At 40.3% G+C, this 16,625-nt stretch overlaps 1 protein-coding gene across 2 annotated transcripts in view; it reads right to left on the reverse strand.

Moving 5' to 3' along the window:
• Positions 1–16,625, reverse strand: part of LOC139560316 (inositol 1,4,5-trisphosphate-gated calcium channel ITPR1) — a 162,177-nt gene that overhangs the window by 140,416 nt on the left and 5,136 nt on the right. For both annotated transcript variants that reach the window (XM_071376986.1, XM_071376979.1), the window contains exons 2-3: positions 12,494–12,608; positions 3,996–4,066 (exon numbers count right to left, since the gene is read on the reverse strand). In XM_071376986.1, the coding sequence (XP_071233087.1) occupies positions 3,996–4,066; positions 12,494–12,585 (163 nt within the window). In that variant the 5' untranslated portion in view covers positions 12,586–12,608. The remainder of the gene's footprint in view (positions 1–3,995; positions 4,067–12,493; positions 12,609–16,625) is intronic.

A 16,625-nucleotide genomic window follows, 5' to 3' on the forward strand; every position in this document is an offset into this window, starting at 1 on the left:
TTCTGCTTTGAGGGGTGATACACTTGTAAACTCACTTTTGATTAAAAAGGGCCTTTGAATGTTTTGGTGACTACTGCAGAGCTCTCCTTTGTCTACGCCCATTCAGTATTGTTCACACCCTCTTAAGCCAGCCCTTCTCTTTAAGGATTCACATGGGGTCATGTGCTAAACAGTGAGTAGTGTAGTAAAGAATTAAGATTAAAAGTGGTAGTAGCCTACAACAAGGAAAAATTCCAGGTAAACTGAATGTATCCAGATAAAAATATTTTATAAATATTAGATGATGCTTACCCAGAGACACTTGTCTAAATTGATGGATCATGTTAAAGAAATGCTATAACCCCCAGCCACATCCAGTGGTGGAAAAAGTACTTAATTGTCATACTTGAGTAAAAGTATAAATCATTTCAAATTTCTTATATTAAATCAGACAGCACAATTATTCTCTTTAATTTTTTTTAGGATAGCCAGGGGCACAATCCAACACACAAAATTTACAAACGAAGCATGTGTGTTTAGTGAGTCTGCCAGATCAGATGCAGTATGGATGTTCTCTTGATAAGTGTGTAAATTGGACAATTTTAATGTCAAAATGTACTTTTAGGTATCAGGGAAAATGTATGGAGTAAAAAGTACATTTCTTTCAGAATGTAGTGAAGTAAAAGTTGTCAAAAATATCAATAGCAAAGTAATGTACAGATAACCCCAAAAGATAGTTAAGTAGTACTTTAAAGTATTACTTAAGTACTTTTGACCACTGCCCAAATGCCTTCACACCAGTACATTAGCATACTTTATATACTGTTACACACGCACCTATCACATAGTATTCCATACACAAGGTAAGGCTGTGCAACCTGAGTTGAAACTTGAGTGAGGTGCACATGTACAGTACATAAACAGATGCATGCGCCATATATTTATGTGGTGAACAATTGATACAGTCACATGATATTGTTGTGGTATGTAACAAAATCATGTTACGACCACACATATCAATATTACTTTTATATATCAATATTTTGCTAAGTCTTGCTAAGTGGATGGGTCTCTACAGAAGGTGCAAACGATACAGACAAATGGTTACTTGCATAGTAGCAATATCAGAAATAGTGTCAAAATAAAATACAGTATGTACAAGAACAAGATCAATAACGATATCAGTGATAGACGAGGTGGTTATATGCATACAATCAGGGGTAAAGTGGCTGAGCAGCAGGATAAAAAATAATAATAATAGTAGCAGCAACGTATGGCGTGTGTGTTAGGAGAGAGTCCTTTGAATAGAGGCACTGCAGATACTGCTGATGACTGGTTCGTCCGAACCATGCATGAACAAGGGAATCTATATTTCGGAGAGCCTGTTTTGGTTCTGCCCTTGACTTTGGTGTAGGGTATGTGATGTCCATAGCCTCTGTCGCAAAACTCCCTGATCTTCTCCAAAAAATAAGTTTGTCTAGCCGTGTCCACTTTGGTCTTTCTGAAGCAATGCTTGATGAGGCCGAAGCACTAGTCGGGGGCAAACTTGGTGTGGCCTGTGATCAGGTAGTGAAGGTCCAGACTGGTGGAGCTTGTGCATACCAGGCACAATACCAGAGCACAAACTTGTTCTGGTATTGGCCACTGCAGTTATCACAATTCAGGTACACACGCTGTTCCCCAACTCTGTAGTTGGTGAAGAAATGGTGCATGTAGTTGATACCTGCGCTGCTGCCTTTGCTTGCTTGGGCCAGCTCTCTTTTTGATGGAAGGCATTAGACCGTTCTCCTTGTATGACTGGTGGAGAAGAGTAAGGCTGGTTCTACTGATGTTGAAAGACAAATTTTGAGCATTATTATACAATAGATGAGAAATGGCATTCTGAGATAACATCGCTACACACACTTCATACACGTAACGTTAGATAGATAGCTAGCCATCTAACGTCAGCTGGCTAGCTAACTGCAAGCTTTAGCTAGCAATACAAACCGATTGTCATAGATACCTAAAGGTAACCAAATAGGTTCAATGTTAGCTAGCTAACATTAGGCTATAACTAGCAATGTGAAATGGCATTCTGAGAAAACATCACTTACGTTACACACAATTCATACACATAAATGAATGTTAGCTAGCAAGCCAGCAATCTAACCTCAGCTAACGTTAACTAGCTAACAGCAAGTTTTAACTTGGGGTCTTTGGTTTAGACATGTCACGTTAATGTTAGCTAGCTAAACAATGAACTATAATCTCAATCCATAAAGTAACGTTACTAGCAATACAAACCAATTGTCATAGCTAAAGTTTACCAAATATGTTAGGTTCAATGTTAACGTTAGCTAGCAAGCCAGCCATCGAACTCCAGCTGGCTAGCTAACAGCAAGCCTTAACTTGCAATGAAAACAACTTTATGACAAAATTAGAAACGTATAATATCTGAAACTGTAGCTAGATTCTTACCCGTATACATGGATGAAAGCTTCACGGCAGACTGCAACCCCTTTCATTAAATAAGACATCCTGTGTCATTTCCGTTTAGTTTGCAGTTTGTTTGGCCTGTTGTGTTCCACTGATTTCAAAACTCTGTCAACTTCTTCCGTGACAACACTGTTGATCGCCGTTTCTTCCCCATCACCGTCATCAGAAGACTCTACAATGTATTCTTCAATGAAAATGTTTTATTTCCTCATCGTCTGATTCATTTTCAGAGTCAGAGAGAGTCAGCATGGCACGATCGTCCTCCAGAAAGAAGCTCATCACAACTTTTTCACACTGACCTTTGTCGATAGCGCTTGATAAATTCAGGGCAGCAATGTTATTGAGAGCAGTAGCAGCATATTTGCAGTTCTCCATGGCTAACGTTATATCTTTAGAAAAAAAATGCAGTAGAAAGGATTATCTACGCATAATGAGCAGCTCATTTTGTAGACACAAGATGCTACACCGCAGAACAATCTGAAACTCATCTCTCGGCATGTCCAGCCACTCATTATCTCGGCCAATTATGGCTAGCGGGAACGTTCCTGCTTTTTCTTTGGCTAAACCAACTACGCTCTTAAGTTAACAACTTTATTCGTATTTACAGATGGCATAAAAGTTTGTTATTAAGGCATATGAAAGTTCAAATGTTCGAGAAGGCATTTCTGCAAAAACCGCATTTTGATTTAAAACAATTATGTTCAAAACGGCTCTCCTGTGAATTCGTGACTTGCGACATACGCCTAGTTTCCTGAATCAGTCCACATATATCCAAGAAAACGATGCCAGCTGATTCATGATTTTGACTGGCTGAGAAATGCTGCCTGCCTGCCTGTCTCGCCCCGACAGAAATGTGAAATAATGTCTAGATACTTTAAAAAAAATCGGAGATCAAGTTTATAAAATTGCCTGGCTGGGCTGACGAGGCACTGGATTGCACAGTCAGATGGATCAGAGTAAATATACATTTTAACATCATAGATTTAGCCGGTGGTAACATGTGGAATAGACACCGGCTGGAATGCTGTTTTAACCAATCAGCATTCAGGATTAAACCCACCTGTGGTATAAAAGACACACAGGCTACAGTCACAGCCTGACACACTCACATTGCACATCATGTTTGTAGGCCAAAAATGTTCCATGGTTGATAACGACCCCTGACCTGAGACTTAAAGGTTGTGAGTTCAGTTGTACTTCCTGTTATGGGGATAGAAATAACCCAACAGCCAGAGACACATCTCCCTTCATGAGCCTCAATATGTTCCTATTCTCACAGAATCACATCTGAGCAGGAAACATAGACAAGATGATACACAACACACACACACACACAACAGTGTCAAAGAGAGCAGCCCTTTTTGAAATCTATGTGGACAGGGAGGGATACTGGCGCTATCACCAGAGAAACGCAGTGTAATACAAGAAGATACATCTCCAGTGGAAAACACTGTGTAAACAGGCTGGATTTACTGAGGTGACGTGGTGCTGCGTAAACTGCTATAGTAGAATGAGAGGGGAGTAAACCATTCTCTTACCTCTGAACTTTTTTGGGGGGTTGTTTAGGTCCCCTGTGTCGGGCTGTACCACACAGCGGTCATCTACCAGCCTGTGGAGAGAAGAGATAATGATGGATGTCAATCATGGACAAGTCAGAAACACAGATAGTCCACACACCCTTAACATGCCAATGAACATAAACCATTTCAATATACTAGAAATGTTCATGCACACATTCAAATGTGCACTCACACAGCTCTCTTTATTTTTAATATATAACCCCCTGGCTCTAAACAAATGTGTCTCATTTCAGGAAACTAGGTGTATGTCGCACCTCACTACTTCACAGGAGAGGCATTTGAAGGTAAACATGTATTTTTTATCAAAATGTGTTTTTTGGTAGAAATGTCTTCTGGAAAATGTGAATTTTCATGCCTTAATAACAAACTTGTAAATATGAATAAAATAGTAAAATTACGAGCCTAGTTAGTTTAGCCACGGAAAAAAGACAGGAACTTTCCCGCTAGCCATGATTGGCTGAGATAATGGATGGGCTGGACATGCCAAAAGTTGAGTTTGGATTGGTCTGCCATGTAGCACACTTGTCTATAACTTCTCAGTATGTGTAGGTAATCCTTTCTAACGCAGCTTTTTTGAAAGATATCACAAAGAACTGCAAAAGTGTCGCTAATCCGCTCCACTTTATGGAGGACCGAGTTTTGAAATCAGTGGAATGTCCAGTGGAAGCAGAGTATGATAGCTAAGGAGAAAATTCTGGTTTTTGATTGCAAATATGCGGAGGGAGTCAAAAAGAGAACACACAGAAAGCGGTTGTATAAAACACCTGTCTTTGGATTACATCTTTAAACTAAGGGCAACCATGGCATCCGTGACAGAGAAGCGTTCATCCATGCATACAGGTAAGAGTCTAGCTAGCTACATTTTCAGATATTATACATTTCTAATTTTCTCAGAAAGTTGTTTTCATTGCAAGTTAAAGCGTACTGTTAGCTAGCTAACTTTACGTGTATGATCAGTGTAGTAATATTATTCGTATCTCAGAGGCATTTGCATTGCTAGTCATTTGCATTGCTAGTTATTAGTCTAATGTTAGCTAGCTAGCTAACATTGAACCTTGTTGGTTAGTTTTGGCTACCTGCAGATTCATGTAGGGTAGTAACATTATGAGTTGGGATTATGGTTCATTGTTTAGCCATCTACATGTCTAAACAAAAGACTACAATATGCAAGTAACCATTTCACTGTCCGTTTACACCTTCTGTATCCTGTGCATGTGACAAATAAACGTATATTTTATATAGTGTGTGTTTACCAGAGATGGTAATGTGAAGAAAAACATGACCTGCACTAAAGTCAAATTAGGATATAACGTTAGGACAACAAGACAGTGTCCAAGTTCTAAAATTCTCTGGTAGAATGCCCTGCTTTTATTTATTCCCACTCACAACCGTAAGCTATTTTCTATACTTAGCTCGCCATTAACTTGCAAATAATGATCCTGTTGCGAGTTTATTTTCCTGTAATACGAATACAAGTCAAGACGTTGTCAGCTATAAGATATGGTCATTAATTGAACTGGAATGCAGGTAACAAGCTAGAAACGAACCAAAACATAGTTCAGAAAGTTGCTTTTAGTTGCCTGGTTTGCTAGACTGATATATACTAAATTCATTCTTAAAAACGGGTGGGTTTATTGGTGTTAAAATACACCAGTTACAGTGGTCCGTCCTTTAAAAGTTGCAGCGTAATGCGGCACAGCTTGCATGGTGCCGCATAATTCCATGACACGTTATTTAAGTGCCAACCACTTACCATTAATGCTAGTTAGTGCTAGTTTTACCACCAGATGGCATCTTTGAGAAGCATTTGATAGCCTTCAATAGTGGCTGTACTAGAGAATTTAAAAATGTTTTTGTAAGAACATAGTATATGGGACGGATTAAGAAATTTTGCTTAATTAAATTTGCTTAATATTATGGTGTTTCCATTCCAAGAAAAAATAAATTAAAAAAACTCTGGGTTTCCGTTAGGATGGAATGGAAAATATGGCGCTGCACAATGTGATGGTCGGCAGTAGGCTACAGTACTGGGCTATTTTGCTAAAGAATCCCTGTGTCATGCGGGCACGCGGGAGACCGGGATTCAATTCCCCAATGGGGAGGAAGGAGTAGGCGGTCCTTGTAAAAAATGATTTGTTCTTAACTAACTTTTCTAGTTAAATAAAGGTTGCACTAAGAGCATAACATTTCTACACCCGAATTGTAGTGTAACCAATACCCAAACGGAGATTCAGTCAAAATAAAAATCTCATTGATTTATCAAGACCAGTAAAATAGTTGTAGGCTATTGCTTCAAATCCTATTGCTTCTAACCTCAAAATGCTCTTTAAATAAATAAGACCTACACCACTTTTAAAAGCACATTACTCAACACCAGTGAAACTCATGTTGCCTACGATAGGCCTACACTACATCGAAAAATATGACATGACTCTCCGCCAATAATTACATATGGAGGATATTTTTGTAAATCAGTGATATTTACTCCCATAGTAATTCATTATGGATCCATAACTAAATAAATGTCGGCATTTTTAAATAATATTTGTATCATTATTTTATTAATGAAAGCATAAAGATGCCATTATTAGCTACATTGTTTTAGTTTGAACGTGCAGACTGGCACTAAGAACAGCGGGAACATTTCCCTAGTCAGCGCCATTATTAGTGCAATGCCCCTTAAAGTGTTGCCCTGTGCTACCCAGTGTGGCGCGGTGGGCCCCCCCCCTTCCCCATGGGCTAGGTCTGTCTTCTGTGCGCGGCTCTGTGCCTTGAACCTTGCGCGCTTTCAGTGGATACAGCTGGAGAACTGCATGGCAATCTCTTTGTGCACCATGCGGGCGAAAGACAGACAGACAGAGTTGAAGTCGGAAGTTTACATACACTTAGGTTGGATTCATTAAAACTCATTTTTCAACCACTCCACACATTTCATGATAACAAACTATAGTTTTGGCAAGTCAGTAAGGACATCTCCTTTGTGCATGACAAGTAATCTTTCCAACAATTGTTTACAGACAGATTATTTCACTGTATCACAATTCCAGTGGGTCAGAAGTTTACAAATCAAATCAAATTTTATTTGTCACATACACATGGTTAGCAGATGTTAATGCGAGTGTAGCGAAATGCTTGTGCTTCTAGTTCCGACAATGCAGTAATAACCAACAAGTAATCTAACCTAACAATTCCACAACTACTACCTTAATTACAGGTTAAGGGCTTGCAAGTAAGCATTTCACGGTAAGGTCTACACTTGTTGTATTGGGCGCATGTGACAAACACATTTTGATTTGATCTAAGCACATTGTCAGCACGAGATCCTGCAATAAAGCACCATTGGACCCCATAAAAAGTACACTGTTTTCAAAACGTTCAACTACAGAGCACTGTTTATCCTGACTCCCTTAGTCACTATTGTTAAACCAATCACATACTTGTGATTTCACTGTGATGTTTCTTGATTCGCCGGTGCTCTTCCACAGTCCACACAATGATGAAGAAATGAGTGTTAGGATTAGTTGGCTGCTGCCAGTGGGTGGACAAGCTAGCATTCCTGTCGGTGACAAATTTAGCTTTTTACTGGCTCGGAATAAAGATCGCCTGGACTCCAGCCAGATCCCACATCCATCCTAGTTGTGTTCATGTGGACTCGTGGAGTGTCCACACACATGATCAGTCGTATTACACATGGACCTGTCTGTCTGCACCAGGGATAAACCTCTCTGAACATGACAACACACCGAGGCTCCTGTCTACCGTGTCAATCTCTGCAGAGCATTATACAGCATAGCTATACTGAGCATTCTGAATGACGTTTACTTAATGTGCAGCCTGGGTTTGTTAGATCAATGTGAGCAAGATTTATCACACACAGACACTGACAGTAAACATGTTTATCTTGTGGAGAACTGATTAAAATGTGATTGTCTGACCCTCGTTACTGTCCAATTCCAGTTACTGTACATTCCTCCTACTTTAACAGCTGCTCGTCAGGACAAGAGAACAGGCATCCTAAAAGACAAGAGGATTCTCAGACTAAAGCCCTGGAATCATACTGCATTGTTCAAATTCTAACTTTTGATTTGTCCCCTCAGGCTTTCTACTACAGTTTGTGAGAGTTGGAGAAGGACATCTGTTGGGTCCACACTTCTAATGGTGTGTTGTATGTATGCATCTTGGTGTTTGAGTGTGATTGCATGCATGTATGTATGCATCATGGTTTTTGAGTGTGATTACTGCAGTGTGTGTGTGTGTGCGTGAGTGCACCAGATGGTTCTTGGAGAGGGCAAGTGATGTCAACCGTGTGCATTTGTCATAATGACATGGTATCAGAGCATGACCTGTGTGTTTAGGGTTCATTTCAGGAGTTATTGTATAATAGTAACCTGTAAGAAAAGAGGGTCTATGTCAATACCCTCACCGCTCTCCCTACCATCCTATCCCTAAAGAGCACACGGATGGTGAATTTGAAAAGGAATTTCTCCATAAGCTGCAGCATTAGGTTCCCAGCTCTGTAGATGTGTAGGTCATGTTAAAGCCTGAAGCTCCAATTCTTTGACGTTTGAAGTTGTATTATATGTTGTATTATATGTTTCTTATATTAGGCAAACCAGATGGCACAATTTTCTTGTTTTTTAATTTACGGATAGTCAGCACTCAGATATAATTTACAAATGAAGCATGTGTTTAGTGAGTCCGCCGGATCAGAGGCATTAGGGATGACCAGGGATGTTCTCTCGATGAGGACCATTTTCCTGTCCTGTACAGGAAAAATGTATGGAGTAAAAAGTACACTCAACAAAAATATAAAAGCAACATGTAGTGTTGGTCCCATGTTTAATGTACTGAAATAAAATATACCAGAAATGTTCCATATGACAAAAAGCATTTCTCATTTGCCAAGATAATCCATCAACCTGACAGGTGTCGCATATCAAGAATCTGATTAATCATCATGATCATTTCACAGTTGTGTAATTGTGCTTGTGCTGGGGACAATAAAAAGCCACTAAAATGTGCAGTTTTGTCACAACATAATGCCACAGATGTCTGAAGTTGAGGGTGCATGCAATTGGCATGTTGACTGCAGGAATGTCCACCAGAGCTTTTCCAGAGAATATAATATGAATTTCTCTATCATAAACTGCCTACAATGTCGTTTAGAGAATTTGGCAGTACGTCCAACCGGCCTCACAACCGCAGACCACGTGTATGGCATCATGTGGACGAGCGATTTGCTGATGTCAGCGTTGTGAACAGAGTGCCCCATGGTGGCGGTGGGGTTATGGTATGGGCAGGCATAAGCTACGGACAATGAACACAATTTCATTTATAAATGGCAATATGATTTCACAGAGATACTGTGAAGAGATCCTGGAGGCCGATTGTCGTACCATTCATCCTCTGCCATCACCTCATGTTTCGGCTTGATAATGCGTGGCCATGTCTCGACGATCTGTAACAATTTCTGGAAGCTAAAAATGTCCTAGTTCTTCCATGGTCTGCATACTCACTAGACATGTCACCCATTGAGCATGTTTGGGATGCTCTGGATCTACGTGTTTAACAGTATGTTCCAGTTCCCGCCAATATCCAGCAACTTCGCGCAGCCATTGAAGAGGAGTGGGACAATATTCCACAGGCCAAAATCAATAGCCTGATCAACTCTATGTGAAGGAGCTGTGCCACACTGCACAAGGGGAAAGGATATTTTAGGCTTAGGGGTTAGGTTTAAGGTTAGGGTTACAATTCACATTAGGGTTAGGCTTAAGGAAAATTTTTGAACGGGAATCAATTGTTTGGTCCCCACAAGAATAGTAAAACAACTCAGTGGAGGCAGTGATGTCTCTTTCTGCTGTGACTCAGTCTGATCCATTTTTCATGAGCAGCAGGGGGTTCCAGGGATACCGAGCCTCTAGAAGTCGGGTGGGATTGATGTTATGGAGAAGTTGTGTGTGTGTGTGTTGATCATAAAGTTAAGTGATAATATATTGAATATATACAAGAGGGGAAAAAAAGTAGTGTCTACACCTCCAACCTCCCATCCCACTCCCCCAACCAGCCAAGATGTCTCCATCCAATCCAATTGTTTGTATGTGTTAGGCTGTATAAATTGTTATTTGTACGTGTTGGGCTTTAGCTGAGATGATTATTTACAGAGTCAAGCATATTTTTCCAGGCTTCAATTGCTCCTTGACTAGAACCATTCATTCTCGCGGTCGATAATCACTGGTATTATGGTCCAATGTACTTTTTCTCTCTCTCGTCCACATGCACAAGCATGCTGGTGCCCATACACACACAAACATCTTATCATTGTGTTCATTGCTTCCCACTTACTTCTAATTTGTCCCAGTCTCCCAGTAAATTATACATACTATCATGGTCATGGAGCAAGCCAGGACCAGACCTCCACTTCCACTTCAAAGGGCTTAGTTCTCCCAGCCCTGTGCTTTGGGAAAAGTGGGAATGTCATTTATCAAACTCTTCCAAACCACTCTCTATCAGTGGCCCACAGATGGCCAAAGGCAGAGGGGCCCCTGAGCAGCAAAGTAAAGACCCCTCCACCTGACACACACCCTTCGTGCCAGTACCTCCCAGCCACAATAAACTTCCCCAAGAGGTTAACTGACACACAGTCTCTCAAACACACTCATTTTAATATGGGGACTCACACACACCACATCCACCACAGACAAAAGTCCTTTATATATGCACTGCAGAGCTTTGATGGCAGTACCTTTATGACCTTCTCAAGTTTAGATGAAGCTATGAATTCACCCTTAAAGGGATAGTTCCCTCCCAAATGAAAGTCTGTCAGACATTTTCAGAACTCAGAACTGGCCTAATGCCCAGACAAGTTCAAGTCCCATGGCATCTGCTGAATAGATCAGGGGACTGCTTTTGAACGGCATCCGCGGTCAGGAAAAAAAGTGGTCAGATGAAGCAGATGCTAAGCTACAGGACTGTTTTGCTAGCACAGACTGGAATGTGTTCCCGGATTCCGCCGATGGCATTGAGCATTACACCACAGTCATAGGCTTCATCAATAAGTGCATCGATGACGTCATCCCCACAGCGACCGTACGTACATACCCCAACAAGAAGCCATGGATTACAGGCAGCATCCGCACTGAGCTAAAGGCTAGAGCTGCCGCTTTCAAGGAGTGGGACTTTAACCCGGAAGCTTATAAGAAATCCCGCTATGCCCGTCGAAGAACCATCAAACAGGCAAAGCATCAATACAGGACTAACATCGAATCGTACTACACCGGCTATGACGCTCATTGAATGTGGCAGGGCTTGCAAACCATTACAGACTACAAAGGGAAGCACAGCCGAGAGCTGCCCAGTGACACAAGCTAAACAACTGTGCTCGCTTCGAGGCAAATAACACGGAAACATGCATGACAGCACCAGCTGTTCCGGATGACTGTGTGTTCACGCTCTCCGCAGCCGATGTGAGAAAGACCTTTAAACAGGTAAACATTCACAAGGCCAGACGTTTTACCAGCATGCGCTGACCAACTGGCAAGTGTCTTCACTGACATTTTCAACCTCTCTGAGTCTGTAATACCAACATGTTTTTAAGCAGACCACAATAGCCCCTATGCCCAAGAACACGAAGGTAACCTGCCTAAATGACTACCGACCCGTAGCACTCACGTCTGTAGCCATGAAGGGCTTTGAAAGGCTGGTCATGGCTCACATCAACAGCATCATCCCAGAAACCCAGAGGAAGGTCCTAAAAATTGTCAAAGACTCCAGCCACCCGAGTCATAGACTGTTCTCACTGCTATCGCACGGCAAGGGGTACCAGAGCGCCAAGTCTAGGTCCAAGAGGCTTCTAAACAGCTTCTACCCCTAAGCCATAAGACTCCTAAATGTCTAGTCATTTACTAGACATTTACACCACTCCTACTCTCAGTTGTCAGCTATGCATAGTTATTAAAGTAACTCTACCTACATGTACATACTACAACTAACCGGTACCCCTGCACATTGATTCTGTATCGGTACCCCCCTGTATATAGTCTCGCTATTGTTATTTTACTGCTGCTCTTTAATTACTTGTTACTTTAATCTCTTATTCCAACTGCATTGTTGGTTAGGGGCTTGTAAGTAAGCATTTCACTGTAATGTCTACACCTGTTGTATTCGGCTCATGTGACAAATACAATTTGATTTGATCACTCAGGGCCGTGCACAGACCTTTGGAGGGGCAGGTGCTCAAAGTGAAAAATTGTGTTGACTTAGATTAGATATGAATTAGTAAATTATTAGTAAATTATAAATGATCTAATGTTCCTGTAGCCACATTTCAGTGATTCCTCCATCCCAAATGAATGGGAAAGATATAGGCACCATCTAAAATGACTACAATAGATGGTATCCATGTTTGCCAATCAGTGATAATAGCTAAAGGATAAAAGGGATAGGTGAAATGAACTCACCCCAGAGTGCTGATGAAGCCGTTGGTGGAGCCCTCTGCATACAGGGAGCAGATGTCCCCGATGTGTAGGAAACTGGACATCTTATCAGACATGTCTCACACACACAGGGCCACACCTGGAGGAGAGGAGAGGCAAGGAGAAGTACTGCTACAAATACAATCACAACACACATTTTTCTTTTTAAATGGAGAAGAAAAAAAACATTTCTGAACTGGGCAGGTCACACGGTCAGGAATAATCCAGGACCCAAAGAGTGATATTTGTGAGTCTTAATTTCTGTTATGTCTTCCCAGCTAACAATTTTAGGCAGAGAGAACATTTTTGTAATGTTAACCCGTAATGTTCCCCTAATGTTTGAGTTTCCAGTTTTCCATTAGTTAGCGGAACATTCTATATATGTTTGTAAAAACCTTCTGGGAACCTTTTTAGCATGTTTTGGCATTAGAGTTAGGAAAACATTCCCTTAATGTCAAACACAACAGACCCAGAACATGTTCTCAGAATGTACAATTTGAATGTTCTAGACACATTTCATGGGACTTTGAATAACATTCACGTGTCCAGTTCTGTGGGTTAGGAGAGAAGTCCATCAACGTCCCGCCAAACATACACAGAACATAAGATATTGTTCATGACACGTTTCATGAGAACAATGCAAGAACATTCGTGTCCAATTTTCTGTGGGTTAGGAGAATATTCCCGACAAATATGCACAGAACATGGTTACCATGTTCTCAGAACATAAGATATTAAAAATAGACACATTTCAAGAACATTTCTGCACAGAAAATTCTCCAGTGTTAAATCAACACTAGCTAGGTTTTCATCCAATTGACAACTGATTTTCATGTAAATATTCTAAAATCCGCATAAAAATAATATGCACATTTTCCCATCAAACTGACTTGTTGCAGATAAAAGGCTGTGAGTAATGACGTAGTGCACATAAGAATAACTTGAGGTTAAATTCCCATGTACCATATAAAAAGATACAAATTAAATGGGTTTCTATTGCATTTTCACTCTACTGATGATTTTCTCACAAAAAAAGTGTGTTATATAGCAAGTGTGCCCATTCTGGTATTGGCACATGCACTCCAGCCTAGAGCTCAAATATATAGCCAAAATGATGAGATTATTATTATGGACAAACGATTAAGAATATTTTTATTTGTCAAACAGCAGCCAAGCACAGATTATCATGTCATCAAAATAAAACCCTCGATATGTATTGGAAAGAAGCAACAAACTCATAACCTTGCACTTTCACCACCCTGCGAAGTTCATCAGAACTTATTTCCTCTGTAGCCTAATAAACAGCATGATTTCCTGACCAGTCGTAGTTGAAGGACCACACGTCATCGTGTGACTCCAAGTTTATTATTTCGATATGATGATTACTATATATCAATATTTGCATATAAGTATTTCCACCAACATTTCTCACATAATTAATTTTACCGACAAAAAGATCCCACCTTGCCTAGAATATTTTGTTTTGTCGACATTTGGAAAATTTAGCGAAAAGTCTTCTGTTTCCATCAGGCCGGTCATGACATTTTTTATCCGACATGTACTTTACTCGCATAAAAAGGTTGGATGGAAACCTGGTTTATGACAGTGTTAAATTTAACACTTGATCAGTGTCTATATGGGTCCACACTTTTCAGTGTTAAATTAACACTGTGCTTAGTGCTGACGCTGTTACACTTTGCCAGTGTTTGGGAATTAACACTGTGTTATGCAAGAACACCTCATATAGAATTTTGAACACTAGGAAGTGTATATAGTTTACACCAATGGTGTTATGCAATAACACCTCACATAGTATTTTTTACAATTATGTAAAGAGGTCCATATCACTTCACAATATCACTAATGTTAAATTAAGGACATTGCAACAATAGGTACAAGTCTTTACTGCCAAATGCTCTTATGTAATCATTTACAAAGACTTCAGGACTGACAGTAGACAGGCTCAAACTTCAGTTAACATAACCATAGACCACTTAAACTGGTACAACACTTCCACTCACGGGTGGCCATAACAACATGAAACCACGGCCCCAATATCATTTCCAAGTGCGCCTTTGAGTCAATTGCAGAGTTACCACCCATGACATGTACTTGTTCGTGACAGAGACATGCTTGTTGAACTTGTTCATTTTCAGTTCTGCCAAAGCAAGGGCTGTCCAGAGCATTTCTTATGCATCAGCTGTTAAAAGGGTTGAGGGTTCAAATGGTGCTCCCAAAGAATCCATGGTGGTGGATAGGACTTCACGTGTTGCCTTTTACCAGTAGGACACAGATATTATAGGAGGTTAAGAAGGTGGACTTTGTGGCCTTTATAGCTATGGAGATTAATGGCACTGCCAAGGTGGAGACGAAGTACAGAAAAATAGATATCATTGTGGATGCAGCGGAGGGTTTCCTGGGACTGAAAAACTTCTCGGCAGAGGAGTTGCATGGAGTATTGTCACAATCTGTACCACTCTCTCAGGCCCTAGAGCTGAGAAGAGAAATATGGAGATTTGATTTTTCTTTGTAATTTTTTTTCTCAACCCTGTCCAGTTGGTGGCTGCATTACACATTTTTGGGTTGTAGTCCGCCATAAAACCCGAAGAAGAAGTTTCAGTCCTGTGGACTTCACCAAGTGAGTTCTTACTGGAGATTAAATGCATTATTAAAACTCTTTAGGACAATACATTAAATATATCATAAGGCCTTACTTTGATGACCAAGTTTTACCCTAACACGGCGGTGTTAGGAACCTCCTGATTTACACATTAAGCAGGGTTGCAAAGTGATGTATAATTCCTATTGGAATCCAGACAGAGTTAGGACATCCAACAGTTGGAAACATTTCAGTAATGGGTGCAATAAATCTAACTAACTGATTAGACTAGATTTGAAAAATGTTTGTTATTTATATTTGTGTAACATAAGATGAATCAATCAATGTAAATGCAAAAACACAGATATTAAAAACAACCCTAAAAATGTCTAACTTGCAGTACATACAGCATGCTGGCAAATTTGATAATGATGGCCATGGTTTTGATGGGAATGTTTTACTCTCCACAGAGTAAAACTGACACAATGGCACTTTCACACTCAACACGTGTTATTAACACCAACAATGGGGTTCTTTTACACCACTGAGTGATAATGTCTTAGAGTTAAATTTAACTGCTGAATCAACAATTGAAATGTTACACTGACAAATCAACACTAGGTAAGACTGGCCAATTTGCTGTGATATATATATATATATAGGTTGTCAGGACGTCGCCTGATGGTCCCAAAGCTTCTTCCCATATGTTTCACTAAACATCACACCTTGTTACTATTGTCCAGCCAATTGAGGCCCTGATTGGTGAACAACTGATCCATTCATAGCTTTGTCTGTTAGCAAGGATAGAGATACTCACACAGAGCTTTGAACATAGTGTTTCGATTTACATATTTGACCTACATGAATACATTGTGCATGATCATTTATACAGTAATTATTATTCAACAGTCCTCACCTGCATTTAAAAACTGACAACCTCCTGGTTCACGGTACGCCGATCTTCCTGCTACGCCACCATGTCAGTGTCATGTCTCGTTTAATCTGACTATTCTCATATTTGATTGATTTACTTATTTCAGCAATTAAAGGGCTTTCAGTATAGTTGTCTCATGTTGGTGGAACATGTTAACCTGTTTTAATGATACTCCTGAATCACTATGATAAATAAAAGTTGTTTTTTTTCAGTGTACTTTTAACAAAGCTGAGATGTACTTCCAAGTGCATTCACCTTATTGCTTACAACCTTACACCTATCAAGTTGTTTCAGATCTACACAAGCACCTAGGGAGGAGGGGGTAGTGCTTCTTCTGGACAGGACAGGGCATAACTATACTAGCCCAATAAGCACAGCCTATCCTTTATTGGGAAAGTGGTTAGGGTGTTGGTCATTGGTGCTGGTGGCCTGGGTTTGAGACCTGCTAGGGGAAATCACTCTACTCTCACATTTTTGCTGGCACACGCTTTTTCAGTTCTGCCCACCAATTTTCTATATGATTGAGGTCAGGGCTTTGTGATGGCCACTCCAATACCTTGACTTTGTTGTCCTTAAGCCATTTT

The sequence above is a fragment of the Salvelinus alpinus genome, chromosome 2 (genome assembly GCF_045679555.1).
Source record: "Salvelinus alpinus chromosome 2, SLU_Salpinus.1, whole genome shotgun sequence".
Classification (NCBI taxonomy): Eukaryota; Metazoa; Chordata; class Actinopteri; order Salmoniformes; family Salmonidae; genus Salvelinus; species Salvelinus alpinus.